This window comes from Cynocephalus volans, chromosome 3, assembly GCF_027409185.1.
Source record: "Cynocephalus volans isolate mCynVol1 chromosome 3, mCynVol1.pri, whole genome shotgun sequence".
Taxonomy (NCBI): Eukaryota; Metazoa; Chordata; class Mammalia; order Dermoptera; family Cynocephalidae; genus Cynocephalus; species Cynocephalus volans.
Genome location: NC_084462.1, coordinates 20441649 through 20459740, shown reverse-complemented (window position 1 = coordinate 20459740; position 18092 = coordinate 20441649). Strand labels below are relative to the sequence as shown.

Here is an 18092-nt window from a genome sequence, read left to right as displayed (position 1 = left end):
CTCTCCTATACCACCAGTTTCCTGGAATAGTCAGGCACAAGGTCTTTTGAAAATGAGTTTTGTGCTGCTGTACATTTTGGTGGGTAATAATTAAATGCACTACTGATTTACTTGTTGAGTCATCTTAGCAGCACCTATTAGCGAAAGCTCAATAACTAATGGAGAGTACAGCTATAGGAGATGTTTCTAGAATTGACATGAAGATATAATCTAGTACATCTCTGGTGGCCTCTAGCCTGACCTCTACTAAATGCGAAACATTTACAACCAACTCCCTGCCATGCATCTCCACTGGGTGTCCCACTGGTCCCATGTGTCATCACCACCCAGATCAAACTCAGGATCTTCACACCTCCCTCCACCCAAAGTTCCATCAGTGTCACTTTTAATCTCTGGTTGCACAAACCAGAAACGAAGTCATCACCCTTGATACCTCCTTCCCACACTCCCAAAGCCAAGCTATCATCAGTCTTATGTCCTCATTCTCTCAAGTCAGTCAGGACTCGTCATGTCCTCACCTACCTCCCTACTCTGGGCCTCCTGCTGGATGAGTCCCTCTCCTGGTGACTTTATTATAATCTCCTGTCTTTTGCACTTCTAGTCTTTCCTCCCTCCAATCTACTTTCACCCAGAATGACCTTTTAAAATCACAAACCTGAACATGTTTCTTCCATGCTTGACACCTTTTGGTGGCTTCCTAGCACTCCTAGTATAAAGATCAAACATAATTATGCCTTCCAAGGCCCCACATGCAGGCAGCATGTTTTTACTGTCTGCAGTCCAGCTCTGTCTGCGAGTCTCCTTTTGCCATTCCTCTGTCTGGAATACTGTTCTCTTTTTGCTACCACATCTAGTTATCGTTAACTTGTCTTTCAGATCTCAGGCTTCACTTCCTCAAACCCTCACTGTAAGCCCAGACTAGGTCAGGTCCCCAATTAAAGCTAACAACAACATCTTTTCCTTTATTATACTTATGAGGGTTGTAATTTCCATTTATGTCTGTGATCACTGGGTTGATATTTCATTAAGTTCTAGTTATTGATATTGGATAGTTTCTGGCACATACGAAAATATTTTATAAGCTATGAAGGGTCTTAGAATAAAAGGTAGTGATTTTTTTTAAAATTCATGTTTATAAATAAAGTTAAACTATGAAGGATGGACATGCATGTTTATGAGTGATGAGTGACTAAGGGAGTGTCTCCCTTAGGACCCCTGGTGATCCTAATTTAGACGATTCAATAGAAGTATCTTACTCTGTGCCAAAGTACTGGGCATAGGGATTGCAGAGATTAATAAAATCCAGACAGACCCTGCACTCAAGCAGCTCACATTATTTTATTTTTTAAAACCCAAGATTACCCAAGATCTGTCTCCTGTGGTTTTTCAGGTGTCCCCATGGCATTACAGAAAGCCTTATACAAATTGAGCAACAGGAGCAAATTTTCCTCATGGTTTCTTCTAATGATTCTTACCTCTTCTATTGAGAGATGTTTAGAAATATTCTTGCTGTATGGGCCAGCCCATGGGTCACTTGGGAAAGTGTGGTGCTGATAACACCAAAGCCACGGGTTCAGATCCCTATATAGGGATGGCCGGTTAGCTCACTTTGGAGTGCGTGGTGCTGACAACACCAAGTCAAGGGTTAAGATCCCCTTACTGGTCATCTTTTAAAAAAAAAAAGAAAGAAAAATATTCCTGCTGTAATATTTAGAGAGATCCACTGGGAGAATGCAAGCCAAGCAAAGCTCATTTCACAACCGTTGAATAGGAACTTGTGAGGTATCCACTCACCAGGAGTTTTGTGTCTGTCCTTTATTCCCAGGAAACCTGTAGAAAGTGTCAGGGACTCTGGAAGGAACATAATGGCCTCACCTGTGAAGAGCTGGCTGAAAAAGATGACATCAAGTACCGAACATCTATGTGAGTAACGTGATTCAGAAGGGCTTATTGACTGATTCTCAACTCCCAGTCAAGCCTGCCTTTTGGCAGAGGGGGCAGAGTACATGGAGGGAATACCAAGCTCAAGCCACCTCAGTCTAGAGTGACCTCTGGAAATTGACCTCACCCTTGAGCCTCTGTTTCCTCATCTTCACAGCCTCATGAATCTATTTCAGAAGTCAAATATAACATATAAAATGCTTAGCACATATGAATTCAATAAATGTTCATTCCTTTCTCCTTATTGTCTAAATAAATAAGCAAGTAAAACATTTTGGGCTGGCCAGTTGGGTCACTTGGTTAGAATGCAGCATTGTAACATGAAGGTTAAGGGTTTAGATCCCCGTCTGAGCCATCTGCCCAAAAAAACAAACAAACAAAAAAGCACATTTTAATTAGATTAGATTGCATTAGTGTTTCTTATGTCTGTGTCATAGAATACTGATGGCCTGAGACAGTAAGTAGAATAGCCAACCTCCAGAATGCAAAATGATACATCAATAATAATAAAAACCATTATTTTATAGTACTCCCTATGTGGTTTAGCATGTTACAAATATTAACTTATTAAAATACAGTGATATGAGTAATTCACAAATCTGTTTCTTTCCACTTGCCAGGCAGATGGGGCAGATCTGTCTCATGAGATCATTCACAGATCCAGGTTCCTTTATCTCACTGATTCTTCATTCCATAAGGGTAGTGTTCTCTTCTGCTTGGTTGTGATTGGGTTGTGACACATTTATACTCCAACTCCCCAGGAATGGAGAAAGAAAGAGACAAAGTATGATGCTAATAACACCAAGGTCCGGGGTTTGATCCCTGTACCACCCAGCAAAAAAAAGAAAGAGACAAGTTGTCAGGCAGGCTCTCTTCTGTCACTTCTACTCATACCCCATTAGTCTAGACCGAGTCACATGGGCATAACTTGGCTCTAAGGCAAGCACAATATGTAGCCTCTAGCTGGGTGACTTTATGTCCAGCTTAAATGTGAAGGGTAAGAAGGGAGTTTTGTTACTCAGAAAATTAAGTAGGGAATGGCAATTCAGGGCAGTTAGCAGTCTCTGAGTTTCTACCACAGGTAGGTACTGTTATCCTCATTTTATAAATGAGGCAGTTAAGGCATAGAGAGACCAAGTAATTTGGCCTTGATGACACAGGTAGTAAGTGGCATAGAGGGGATTTGACCATGCAAATGGCTTCCTGGCTATGCTATATACCACAACTTTGGTAGGCAGAATAATGACCCCCAAAATGTCTATGTCCTAATCCCCAGAACCTGTGAATATGTTACCTTACGTGACAAAGGTGACTCTCCAGATGTGATTAAGGTTATGGACCTTGAGATGGGGAGATTATCTGTATTATAAGAGGAGACCCAGTCTAATCACATGAGTTCTTAAAAGCAGAGAGCCTTTCCAACCTGTGGTCAGATAGAGATGCAAGGATGGACGGAGAGTCAGAGAAACATGAGAAGAACTTGACCTCCCATTGCTGGCTTTAAAGATGGAGAAAGGGGGCCATGAGTCAAGAAATGAGGCAGCCTCTAGAAGCTGAAAATAACCCCCAGCTTATGTCCACCAAGAAAATGGGGACCTTGATCTTACAACCTCAAGGAAATGAATCCTGCCAACAATCTAAATGAGCAGCAAACAGATTTTTGCCTAGGACCTCCAGTAAAGAACACAGCTTCATGATCAGGCATTTGGACTGCTCTGGGACTCAGTAGCAGGTCACAAAGTGTTTCTTAGAAGCGGAACAGGTGGTTACTTTTCGAAGCAGGGTCTCCATTCTGATTCTCCTGTCATTTCCTGCCACTGGCTCCATTCAGCATCTTGGTCTGCCATACATAATTGGAGCACCACTGGGTCATATTTAAACCTGGCAGCCTTTTAGATCAGCAGTGAGTGGATCAAAGCAGAACATCCAAATGTGCTATATGTTGATTGCAAAATCCAAAAAAAAACTCCCGAGGGGTTTTCAAGATGGCGGCGGCTGCGGCGGCTGGCGCGGAGTAGCTGAGGTGGAAAAGGTGACCACTGGGCCTCAGGCAGTCGGGAAACTTGTGGACCTTCCTCTGGCCATCTCTTAAGGGAGGACTGCTGCTGCTGGCCGGTCGTGGGGGCTCAATGCCACTTTGCCCCGGCAGGAGAGGCTGCCTCATTTACAGGCAACAGCTTTGAAGTGTGGAGCAGGAAAAGAACTGATTCTTAGCTGCAAAAGCGAGTCTTGAAACAGGGAACACGGCGCCAGGGCTGCTGTGGATGCAGCCAGGATCCCGGAGGCTGGGGCCGCACTGAAGGCGGCCAGCTGCCCTATTCAGGATTCGAGGTTTCAGGCCGGCATTAAAGAAGATTCCTGGGAGCGCCCGAGCGGCGCCGCGACTGAACAGCCCGAGGCGGCAGCGCCGAGAACACGGAAGGCAACAAACCAGAGACAGAGCGAGCGCCCGACCTGGCACAGCACTGTGAGTGATCCCTGGCACAGCTCTGTTCAGGGGGTGGATGCCCACGCGGCTCCCGCCTGCACCACCAGGCCACTCACTGCCCCGGTGCTGCCTCCATTTTCCCAGGTGCGGGCAGCTCCGCCCTGCTCGGCCATCACTGAGCCCATTTGCTTGGCCTGGAGCGGGGCTTTCCGGAGCCTGCGGGCCGGCCTCCTCTCCCACTCCCTCCGCGGTTCTCTGGCGGGGCTGGGGGTGTGGGGCATCCCCGACCAGTGTTGGGAGGGCTAGGAAGTACGGGCGGGCCGACTGTCACTCCACCACACCCTGGACTCCGGCCCCGGTAAACTTCCTGTTACTGGGAGGCAGATACCATCTCTGCGACCACCAGTTTGGAAAAAAGCCTAACGAATTTCTGGTTGGGAATAGTGTGGCAGGAGAGTTCCCAGGTCCGCTTGAACCTGCCGGAGAGCAGGCTGCAGGCGGGCACTAGACTCGGTTTATACCGGGGGGATACAAAGGTGAACAAGACCCGAGAAAGATCTACACAGTGCTACATAGGCACCCAGAGAGACCGGTCGTCTGTGCCTAGCAGAAACCTGGTAGACTTCCTGGGCGAGGCGGTGCTGAGCAGGGTCTTGAAGGCCCAGCTGATAGACGAGGGGTGCAGAAGACACACCCCAGCCCAGCACAGTGTGCACAGAGGGGGGAGACGTGCAGCCAGGGAGGCAGAGACTCGACAGAAACCACACACCCGGTGGGGTCGCCACTGCACAATCTAACAGCCTGGGCCAGAGCACACGGAACGGGGAGAAGTCCTGTACAGAAAGTGAAAGCTCAACAGAGATCACACACCCTGTGGTACGTGATCCACCAGCCCAGCAGAGTACAAGCTGACCAGAAAGGTGGCTCCCCGGAGAAGCCCAAGACCCGAGGCAACCACACACACAAGACACTAGAGGCCAACTGAGCAGTCACGGCGGGAGCCATACCAAATTGGCAACCACAGCAACATCCTAGTTAGTCATTAGTCTCAAACCGGTGGACTGTGAAACCCCCTGCCACAATGAATAAACACCAAAAAAAAGACACCAGAAATACAAAAAATCAAGAAAGTACACCACCAAAAGTTAATAAATCTCATACTCTAGATCCTATAGAACAAGAAGCCCTTGAAATAACTGACAAGGAATTTCGAGTGATAATTCTAAGGAAACTGAATGAGATACAAAAAAACTCAGCTAGACATCATGATGAAATGAGGAAAAGTATACAGGATCTGAAAGAGGAAATATACAAGGAAATCAATGTCCTGAAAAAAAATGTAGCAGAACTTGCTGAACTGAAGAAGTTATTTAGCGAAATAAAAAACACAACGGAGAGTTTAACCAGCAGGCTTGTCGAAGTTGAAGAGAGAACCTCTGAACTTGAAGATGGGCTGTTTGAAATAACACAAGCAGACAAAAAGAAAGAAAAAAGAATCAAGGACATGGAAGAAAATCTGAGAGAGATATCAGACAACCTCAAGCGTTCAAATATCCGAGTCATGGGTATTCCAGAAGGGGAGGAAAATGGAGATTGCATTGAAAACATATTCAACAAAATAGTGGCAGAAAACTTCCCAGGTATAGGAAAAATCACAGATCTTCAGATCCAGGAAGCTCAACGATCTCCAAACGTATTCAACCCAAAAAGGCCTTCTCCAAGACATGTCATAGTCAAATTGGCAAAACTCAGAGACAAAGAGAGAATCTTAAAAGCTGCAAGAGAGAAGCGTCAAATCACCTATAAGGGAGCCCCAATCAGGTTAACATCAGACTTTTCATCACAAACCCTAAAAGCTAGAAAGGAATGGGATGATATTTTCAAAATACTAAAAGACAAAGATTGCCAGCCAAGAATACTCTACCCTGCAAGGCTATCCTTCCGAAATGAGGGGCAAATAGTATATTTCTCAGACAAACAAAAACTGCGGGAGTTCACTACCACAAGACCACCCTTACAAGAAATCCTCAAGGGAGTACTGGGTTTGGTTCCTGAAAAATAACTACCACTGCCATAAAAACCTAAGAAAAATCTAAACCCGCTAGTACAATAAAAATGGCATTCATGAAGAGAAAACAAGCTAACAAAAACACTATCTACAACCTAAGGAACCAACAAACAAAGAAACCAAACAGTAAATCAGAAAGCAAGGAACAAAAGACACCTAAGACAACCAAACAACCAATAAAATGCTAGGAATAAATCAACACCTTTCAGTAACAACTCTTAATGTTAAAGGCTTAAATTCCCCAATTAAAAGACACAGACTGGCTGACTGGATCAAAAAGCAGGACCCAACTATATGCTGCCTACAAGAGACCCACCTCACCCATAAAGATTCACACAGACTAAGAGTGAAAGGATGGAAAAAGATTTACCATGCAAACAGAAAAGAAAAACGAGCTGGAGTGGCTATTCTTATATCTGACAAAATAGACTTTAAACTAAAAACCATAAAAAGAGACAATGAGGGACACTACTTAATGATAAAAGGACTGATCCATCAAGAAGACATAACAATCATAAATATTCCCCCCCCCCATGTTGGAGCAGCCAGATTTATAAAACAAACTCTATTAGACCTAAAGAAGGAAATAGACACTAATACCATAATAGCAGGGGACCTGAACACTCCACTGTCAATATTAGACAGATCATCTAGGCAAAGAATCAGTAGAGAAACACAAGATCTAAACAAGACTCTAGACCAATTGGAATTGGCAGATATCTACAGAACATTCCACCCAACAACCTCAGAATATTCATTCTTCTCATCAGCACATGGATCATTCTCCAGGATAGATCACATATTAGGTCACAAATCAAGTCTCAATAAATTCAAAAAAATTGGAATTATCCCATGTATCTTCTCAGACCACAATGGATTAAAGCTAGAAATTAATAACAAACGAAACTCTGGAAACTATACAAACACATGGAAATTAAACAGCATTCTACTGAATGACATATGGGTCCAAGAAGAAATCAAGCAGGAAATCAAAAAGTTTATTGAAACTAATGAAAACAATGATACATCATACCAAAACCTGTGGGATACTGCAAAAGCAGTATTGAGGGGAAAATTTATTGCATTAAATGCTCACTTCAGAAGAATGGAAAGATGGCAAGTGAACAACCTAACACTTCACCTTAAAGAACTAGAAAAACAAGAACAATCCAATCCTAAAGTTAGCAGACGGAAAGAAATCATTAAGATCAGAGCAGAACTGAATGAAATTGAAAACCAAAAAACAATTCAAAAGATCAACGAATCAAAAAGTTGGTTTTTTGAAAAGATAAATAAAATTGACAAACCATTAGCATGGCTAACAAAAAAAAGAAGAGAGAAGACTCAAATAACAAAAATTAGAAATGAAAAAGGCGATATTACAACTGATTCATCTGAAATACAAGGAATCATTCGAGACTACTATAAACAACTATACGCCAACAAATTTGAAAATCTGGAGGAAATGGATAAATTTCTGGACACACACAAGCTCCCAAAACTGAACCGTGAAGACGTAGAAAATTTGAACAGACCAATAACAATAAAGGAGATTGAAGCTGTTATCAGAAGGCTCCCAACAAAGAAAAGCCCAGGACCAGATGGATTCACAGCAGAATTTACCAAACATTCAAAGAGGAATTGACACCGATTCTTTACAAACTATTCCAAAAGATTGAAACGGACGCAAATCTCCCAAACTCATTCTATGAAGCAAACATCATCCTGATACCAAAACCAGGTAAAGATATAACCAAAAAAGAAAACTACGGGCCGATATCCTTGATGAATATAGATGCAAAAATCCTCACTAAAATACTAGCAAACAGAATACAGCAACACATACGAAAAATTATTCATCACGATCAAGTGGGATTCATCCCAGGGATGCAAGGTTGGTTCAACATACGCAAATCAATAAATGTGATACACCATATTAATAAACTCAAACACAAGGACCATATGAACATCTCTATAGATGCTGAAAAAGCATTTGATAAAGTTCAGCACTCATTCATGACAAAGACCCTCTATAAGTTAGGTATAGAGGGAAAGTATCTCAACATAATTAAAGCCATATATGCCAAACCCACTGCCAATATCATCCTGAATGGGGAAAAGCTGAAAGCTTTTCCTTTAAGAACAGGCACTAGACAAGGATGCCCACTCTCACCACTCCTATTCAACATAGTGTTGGAAGTACTAGCCAGAGCAATCAGAGAAGAGAAGGAAATAAAGGGCATCCAGATTGGAAAAGATGAAGTCAAACTGTCCCTGTTTGCAGTTGACATGATCCTATATATCGAACAGCCTAAAACCTCTACAAAAAAACTGTTGGAATTGATAAATGATTTCAGCACAGTAGCAGGATACAAAATCAACACACAAAAATCAGTAGCATTTCTTTTCTCCAATAGTGAACATGCAGAAGGAGAAATCAAGAAAGCCTGCCCATTTACAATAGTCACCAAAAAAATAAAATACTTAGGAATAGAGTTAACCAAGGAGGTGAAAAATCTCTATAATGAGAACTACAAACCACTGCTGAGAGAAATTAGAGAGGATACAAGAAGATGGAAAGATATTCCATGCTCTTGGATTGGAAGAATCAACATAGTGAAAATGTCCATACTACCCAAAGTGATATACAAATTCAATGCAATCCCCATCAAAATTCCAAAGACATTTTTCTCAGAAATGGAAAAAACTATTCAGACATTTATATGGAACAATAAAAGACCACGAATAGCCAAAGCAATGCTCAGCAAAAAAAATAAAGCTGGAGGCATAACACTACCTGACTTTAAGCTATACTACAAAGCTATAATAACCAAAACAGTATGGTACTGGCATAAAAACAGACACACTGACCAATGGAATAGAATAGAGAATCCAGAAATCAACCCACACACTTACTGCCATCTGATCTTTGACAAAGGCACCAAGCCTATTCACTGGGGAAGGGACTGCCTCTTCAGCAAGTGGTGCTGGGATAACTGGATATCGATATGCAGGAGAATGAAACTAGATCCATACCTCTCACCGTATACTAAAATCAACTCAAAATGGATTAAGGATTTAAATATACACCCTGAGACAATAAAACTTCTTAAAGAAAACATAGGAGAAACACTTCAGGAAATAGGACTGGGCACAGACTTCATGAATACGACCCCAAAACCAAAGGAAAAATAAACAAATGGGATTATATCAAACTAAAAAGCTTCTGCACAGCAAAAGAAACAATTAAAAGAGTTAAAAGACAACCAACAGAGTGGGAGAAAATATTTGCAAAATATACATCTGACAAAGGATTAATATCCAGAATATATAAGGAACTCAAACAACTTTACAAGAAGAAAACAAGCAACCCAATGAAAAAATGGGCAAAAGAGCTAAGTAGGCATTTCTCTAAGGAAGATATCCAAATGGCCAACAGACATATGAAAAAATGCTCAACATCACTCAGCATCCGGGAAATGCAAATCAAAACCACATTGAGATACCATCTAACCCCAGTTAGGATGGCTAAAATCCAAAAGACTCTGAACGATAAATGCTGGCGAGGCTGCGGAGAAAAAGGAACTCTCATACATTGTTGGTGGGACTGCAAAATGGTGCGGCCTCTATGGAAAATGGTATGGAGGTTCCTTAAACAATTGCAAATAGATCTACCATACGACCCAGCCATCCCACTGTTGGGAATATACCCAGAGGAATGGAAATCATCAAGTCGAAGGTATACCTGTTCCCCAATGTTCATCGCAGCACTCTTTACAATAGCCAAGAGTTGGAACCAGCCCAAATGCCCATCATCAGATGAGTGGATACGGAAAATGTGGTACATCTACACAATGGAATACTACTCAGCTATAAAAACGAATGAAATACTGCCATTTGCAACAACATGGATGGACCTTGAGAGAATTATATTAAGTGAAACAAGTCAGGCACAGAAAGAGAAATACCACATGTTCTCACTTATTGGAGGGAGCTAAAAATTAATATATAAATTCACACACACACATACACACACACACACACAAACCGGGGGGGGGGGGGGGAGAAGATATAACAACCACAATTATTTGAAGTTGATACAACAAGCAAACAGAAAGGACATTGTTGGGGGGGAGGGGGGGAGGGAGAAGGGAGGGAGGTTTTGGTGATGGGGAGCAATAATCAGCTACAATGTATTTCGACATAATAAAATTAAAAAAAAAAAAACAAAAAAAACTCCCAAATGTTGTGCTGTCTCCTTAGTGGTAGGGGGTACAAGATACAGCAGCATGAGCTTAACTTTGTCCTTTTTTTTTTTTTTTTTTTTAAAGGTGACTGGTACGGGGATCTTAACCTTTGACTTGGTGTTGTCAGCACCATGCTCTCCCAGTGAGCTAACTGGCCATCCCTATATGGGATCCGAACCTATGGCCTTGGTGTTATCAGCACCACACTCTCCTGAATGAGCTGCAGGCAGGCCCCTACATGAGCTTAACTTTGGAAGGGATATCCTGATAAGACACCCCTGACCTCGAGGACATGAGAACTTCATAGAGGTTACACATTCCTGTGTTTTCAAGGGATTTATCTCCCACCTGGCATTTATGTACCATATTAATGCATGTGGTAGAGTACCTGCTACTTCCATTGGCTAGGTTCTATCTGCATGTCATTTGAATAGTAGACCAGTGTGTTGTCCCATTGGATGACAGATGATCAAGGTCTTTGCCAACTGCTGGTGTCCTCTGCTTATTGGACAGAGAATAAAAGCATTTTCCAGATCAATAGCTGCATACCAGTTGCCAGAGGCTGTGTTTATTTACTCTGGTAAGAAATGACATCTGGAACAGCAGATGCAATTAGTACTTGATTAGGCTTGCAGTAGCACACTGTTCTCCAAGACCCATTCCTCTGTACAGGCCTAACAGGGAAGTAAAAAGAGATATGTGGAGAATCATCACCTCTGTATCTTTGAAGTCTTTGATAGTGGCACCAATCTCAAAAGTGCTGAAGGAATCAGGTATTGTTTTTTTAGAGAGGGGGTGCTCCAAGGGTTTTCTCTTACCATTCCACACCGTATAGCCCTTAGCCCATGAACCAGTGAGCCAAGGAATCCTGCTAATTGCCAAGTGTCAAAAAGAAGAAACAGCAAGGGTCCACACAGGGGATTATAAGCATAACAAGTGCTATGAGGTGAGACTGGATCTTGGCACCTTGAATGACATGTTAAGAAACCTTAAACTGCCAGTTGTGAAAGACATGACAACTCTTTTGTTTGTTTTACTTTTTCTTATGAAAATTTTTGAGCGTCCATAATAGAAATAATAGTATAATGAACCCTGACAATTATCAGCATTTTGCCACACTTGCTTTGTCTATCCTATCCTTCTTTCTTGTTTTTAAACTGCTATATAGTATTTTTAAGCAAATCCAGATCCCTTACAGCATGTTATTTCACCCCTAAGTACTTCCTTTTTTTTCCTTACAAAGTACTTAAGATTGTCACCATTAACAAAATTGACTTTGGTAATAAATTGTAAATAAATTTGGTAAATTTTGTCTTTGGTAATATCTCATATCAAGTTCACAGTCCCCTTAACTGTCTCAAAATAGCTTTTCATGTATACTACAGTTAGTTTTTTCAGGTCAGATCCAAACAAGGTCTACTCATTGCATTTGATAATTATTTATCTTAAGTCTCTTTTAATGAGGGTGCTCCTCTCCCCCAACACACTTTTTGTCATGACATTGACCTATTGAAAAAAAACAAGGACAGTTGACCTATAAAATAGCTTTTGGAGTTGGCTGCTTTCTTATGATGTCGATTAACTTGTTCTTCTGTCTCCTTTTTTTTTTTTTTTTTTTTTTTTTACAAAATGAAAACAGTTTAATGTAATGGTTAAGAAGTACAGGCTTTACAGAGAAAGTGTGGCCTAGCTCCAGAGACTGAGCAGGGTCTGTACCAAGTGTACTACAAAATTAAGAAATGCAGACTTATAGCTTAGTGTGTAGTGTAGGCTGGCTCAAGAGAGTGAGCATCTGCCCCTTAGAATTAAGTTTAACACAAAGGTAAAGTATATACACCTCTCCTGGCAAAGTGCAGGTTGACCCCAGGAAGGCAAACAACTAACCTCTCCTGTGTTTTCTGTAAGTTAGAATTTAAATCTAAAGGCTTAATTAGGTTTACATTCAAATTTTTTTGGTGAGAATGTTTCACGGGTTGTGCTGTGTATCTCACATTGTACCACATCCAGAGCCACGTAGTGTCTGGTTGGCCCACTAGCAAATTCTCCTAAGCAAATGAATGACATGGCCAATTGCATGGTTTTGATGGCTACATAGCAGATAGCTTTAAAGAGAGCGACACTAGGGTTAAAGAAAGTATTTAGACCATTACAGTAGTCCAAGCCACTATTGTAGGGCCCCAAATTAGGATCGTGGTATTGTGGGTGTAGAAGAGGGGATGGATTTAAGAAATATTTAAGAAGTAAAATCAGCAGGACTTGGCTTATGATGGGGAAATGAGAGTTGTAGCAGTCAAGAATGATTCTCAGGTTTCTATCTTGGGTGCCTGAACTACACCAACTAACACAGAGAATCAGGAGAGTAAGAGATGTGTAGAGGAAAATGAAAGTGACTCAGCCACACATTAGTCACTAAATTTGGTTCTTCTCAAAAGATAAATACACTCAAGGGAGCAATGTCACCAAAAGTGGCAGTTTAGGGAACTCCAAAAACCTGTATCTCCCATTAAAGCAACAATTAACCTGGCAAAAACTACCAGAATCAACTTTTTTCCTTTTGTTTCACCTCCCTCACAACTTCCTCAGGCCTGGAGTGGCCTCCTAGTGGATTTTGTTGAAAGCATTTAAAGGGATGTATTAGCTGCAGCTGCATGAGGCAAGTGATAACAGATGGGCAAGCACCAGACAGATCAAGAAGGCTACATGCATGACCAGGGCTCAACACATGCTCAAAAAACCTGAGAAGACCCTAAGCTTTCACCTCTGGCCTACTTTTAGATTCTGTGCAAACAGGAAGTAAAAGGCTAAGAAAGTTATAAATGACCTGGGTGAGTTGAAGAAGTGTCCCACCTCAGAGCCAACCTGAAAAGTTCAGAACAGAGGGATATTTTCATTTTTCTTTCTTCTTCCTGTTTGTTCTTTGGCTCCAAGCATTTAAGGAAATATCTATCAATGTTAGCACTGACCACTAAGCTAATAGAACAGAATCTTCAGTGACAATATGGGACAAAGGATACAGTCTTTACAAAATTAGTTTAGAAAAATCACTAAAACAATTGCAAACCACACAAGATGCATTCCAATTTCTAGAGTTTCCACAGTATAATATTCAGAATATCCAGTTTTCTACAAAAATTTACAAGGTGTGCAAAGAAACAGGAAAGTATGACCTATTCGCAAGAAAAAAAGCAGTTGACAGAAGCCATCCCTGAGAAGGCACAGACATTGGGCATCTTAAATATACTCAAAGAGCTCAAGGAAACCATGGACAAAGAAAACCAGGAGCACAATACATAAAGAGGTAGAGAATATCAGTAAAGAGATATTATGAAAACAAATCAATGGAAATACTGTACCCCAAAATTACAGTAGCTGAAATGAAAAATACATTACAAGAATTTAATAGCAGATTTCAGCATACAGAAGAATTAGAGAGCTTGAAGGTAGGTCAATTGAAATTATCCAGTTAGAGGGGCAGAGAGAAAAAAGAATGAAGAGTGAACAGAGCCTAAGGGACCTGTAGGACACCATCAGTATTTGCACTAAGGGAGTACCAAAGGAGAACAGAGAGGGAAAGGAGCAGAAAGTATTTGAAGAAATAATTCCTGAAAACTTCCCAAATTTGGTGAAGGGCAAGAATCTATACATCCAAGAAGCTGAACAAAGTCCAAGTAGAATAAACCCAAAGAAGTTTACAGCAAGACACATCAGAGCCAAGCTGTTGAAGGTCAAAGAAAAATAGAGAAAAATCTTGAAAGCAGTAACAGAAAACAGCCCAATCAAAATGATAGTAGTGGGTTATCAGAACTTACTCACATTAGTGTCACTAAAGTTGGTGTACAACCCCTCACTGCTAAGTTTGACTGGTTTAATTTTAAAAAAAAGAAAAACAGGCAAAGGGTTTGAGTAGATATTTCTCCAAGAAGATTTTACAAATGACCAACAAGCACATGAAAGCAAAGCATGTTCAACATCATTAGTTATTAGGGAAATGCATTTCAAAAGTGAGGTACCAGTTCCCACCTACTAGGATGGCTGTAATCAAAACAATGGAAAATAAGGGTTAGCAAGGATGTGGAGAACTTGAAACCTGCATACATTGCGGGTGGGAATGTAAAATAGTATAGCTGCTACAGTAAACAGATTGTTTGTTCCTCCATAAGTTAAACAAACGTAGGATTACCATATGACCCAGCAATTCCGTGCCTAGATATATATATCCAAAAAAGTTGAAGACAGGTATTCAAACAAAAACTTGCACAAAAATGTTCATTGCAGCAAAATTCACAGTAGCCAAAAGGTGGAAATAACTCAGATGTCCATCAGCTAATAAATGGATAAACAGGGCCGGCCTGTGGCTCACTCGGGAGAGTGTGGTGCTGATAACACCAAGGCCCCGGGTTCGGATCCCATATAGGGATGGCCAGTTTGCTCACTGGCTGAGTGTGGTGCTGACAACACCAAGTCAAGGGTTAAGATCCCCTTACCGGTGATCTTTTAAATAAATAAATAATTAAATAAATAATTAATAAATAAATAAATGGATAAATGGATAAACAAAGTGTGATATATACATACAGTGGAATATTATTCAATCATAAAAAGAAGTTAAGTACTGATATATGCTACAACGTGGATGTACCTTGAAAACGTTAGGCTAAGTGGAAGAAGCCAGACACAAAAAGCCACCTGTGATTTTCTTTTATATGAAATATCCATAGGCATATGGATATTTGCCTATCCATAGATTAGACAATCCATAGATACAGAAAGCAGATTAGTGGTTGCAGGAGTAGGAGGAAATGGGGACTATTCATGGGTATGGGGATTCCTTTTGGTGTTATGAAAATCTTCTGGAACTAGATATGATAATGGTTGTATGATATTGTGAATATACTAAATACTCCTGAATTGTACATTTTAAGATTGTTTAAATAGTCAATTTATGTGCATATTACCACAACAACAAAAAAAATACATACATGCATACACAAACTCACAAAGGAGGGCCATAAGATTTTGAATAGTATATGCCACAAGATCTAAAGACAGCTCCCATGGAGGAGTTCCCAACATACTTGGCTAATGGTAAGGACAAATAATCACGGAATTGTTGGATGTCGATTGGCTGCTTAGAGGAGGGCCTGAGCCTTCCTGTTAGAACACAGGGTCAATAGAGACAGTGGTAGCTCAGACTTCTCTTCCTGTCCTGCCACTGGCAACATATCCTGTGAGGCTGTTTCCTGCCTAGTTTAGAATCTAGTTGCCAAACCACCCTCCCCCACATGAGAATCAACTTTGATCTCAGTCCCATTTTTCACTTTTGTGTTACTGGATAGGTGGTTACCACATCCCATAATAGCAATCCTTTTTTTTTTTTTTTTTTTTCTTTCTTTTGCTGACTGGCTGGTACAGGGATCCAAACCCTTGACCTTGGTGTCAGCACCATGCTCTCCCAATTGAGGCAATTGGCCAGCCCCAGTAGCAGTCCATTTTTGATACAGGACCATTCTGGCCCTATCTAGTACTGTTCTTATGAATGCAGAAGGAAAGGACTTGAATAGATGTTCATGCAGTATTGAGTAGCCATTTGAACATCATAGCACTGTTGAATTGTAAGTGTTCTTTATGTATTCCTCCATCCATTTTAGGAATGCCTTTGTTCTCCCACCACACCCATTATTATTCCACACTGGCGACAGGCAGCTTGTTGGGACAGAGCAAGCAGATGTACCTTTTCTGAGCCTTCAGGAGAGGACTGTGTAACTTTGGCCCTTTTCAGCCTCTTCTCTCACACACTGCAGCCTAAGCAGCTATCCAAGAAACAGTCAGCCAGCCCCAGACAACCAGAGCACAACTGAAAGCCACGCCTCAGTCTCGAGGGTGCTCTTACAGAGAAGGTTTGTGTCATAGACAGTTGTAATTATGTTTTAGACACAGCTTTTCAAATTGGAAACTTTCATCAGTACCTTGGGTTTTAACATAGAACATTGAGAAGTATCTTCACAATTACTAAGTAACTAACTAAAATCATGAACATATGTATTATATTATTAAGCTGACGATAATAAATGCACTTTGTCTCCTTGACAGTGTTTACCATTCAACAAAACTTGGTACTCATTTGTTTTTCTGTAACTCAAACTGGTTTTAAATTCCTTTCAAGCCAGAGTTCTGCCTTCCTTCATTTTAGGCCATTCACAAATTAGACCTACACAAATAGTAGCCTTTTTTTTTTTTTTTTTTTTTTTTTTTAGCAGCTGGCTGGTATAAGGATCAAAGCAGCCAATTTTTTAATACATTTTTCTATTTTTAAACACATGATCTGGCATCTAAGTCATGTACTACAACAGTCTTCTAAATATCAATAATTTAAAACACTTGCCTGCTCCATACTCACCTTGCTGCTCTTTTAGCAGAACAACTGGCCATAATGGGAGGAAGAAGGCTTGGGTGTTCCCAACCTCAGGTGAGAGTCTGCAAGATCAGAACTCCCTCCAAGGGCCGGCCCGTGGCTCACTCGGGAGAGTGTGGTGCTGATAACACCAAGGCCACAGGTTCGGATCCCTATATAGGGATGGCCAGTTGGCTCACTTGGGAGAGCATGGTGCTGACAACACCAAGTCAAGGGTTAAGATCCCCTTGCTGGTCCTTTTTTTTTTTTTTTTTTAAAGATGACCGGTAAGGGGATCTTAACCCTTGACTTGGTGTTGTCAGCACCATGCTCTCCCAAGTGAGCCACGGGCTGGCCCCTGGTCATCTTTTTTAAAAAAATTCTAAAAACTCCCCCCAAGACTGTCACCATCTCTAGACTGGAGCAGCTCTTCCTGCTCAGTGTTCTTTGGGTTCCTACTTGGAGGGATGAGAAGTGATCAGAGCAGTGGGAAGAGTCCCATTCTCCAGCTTTCCACCCTTTGGGTCCTTTGTGCTCTGCCCTGATCTCAGTAGCACACCTCCCAATCTGCTCCTGTTAAGACCGCACTTATTTGTGCCAGTTGGGCACAGCTGCACAGCCCCTGCCCTCTGCCTTCAAGGCACTCAATGTAGTAAAGGAAGACAGAGACATTAACAGTTATAGGCCAGGGTTAGTGAGTGTTTTTATAGTTATGAATAGAGCACCAGGAAGTAACTAATTCAGGAGTGCAGCTCTTGACAGAGCAATCTGTCATTTTTACTCTTAATTGTCTGCCCCTCCATATTACTTCAAATGACTCTGGAAACAAGTAGCCTACCTATAAGCTTCCCATTAGCCAGGATTGAGTCAGGTACATGCGCATTCCCTGGCAGCACAGGAGTCTGGGAGCATAGGATCAGTTGGTCTCTGCTGACAAGGAACACGCCATAGGCTGTTCCCAACCACATTCCCACTCCCAGGCCAAGTACTCAGAAATCCAGGGTGTGTAACTAAGGT

At 41.4% G+C, this 18092-nt stretch overlaps 1 protein-coding gene across 4 annotated transcripts in view; it reads left to right on the top strand.

Annotated features, from left to right (window-relative positions):
* RNF216 (ring finger protein 216) overlaps positions 1-18092 on the top strand; it is a 172282-nt gene that overhangs the window by 133929 nt on the left and 20261 nt on the right. For all 4 annotated transcript variants that reach the window (XM_063090425.1, XM_063090424.1, XM_063090422.1 and 1 more), the window contains exon 14: positions 1826-1923. In XM_063090425.1, coding sequence (XP_062946495.1) covers positions 1826-1923 — 98 coding nt within the window. The remainder of the gene's footprint in view (positions 1-1825; positions 1924-18092) is intronic.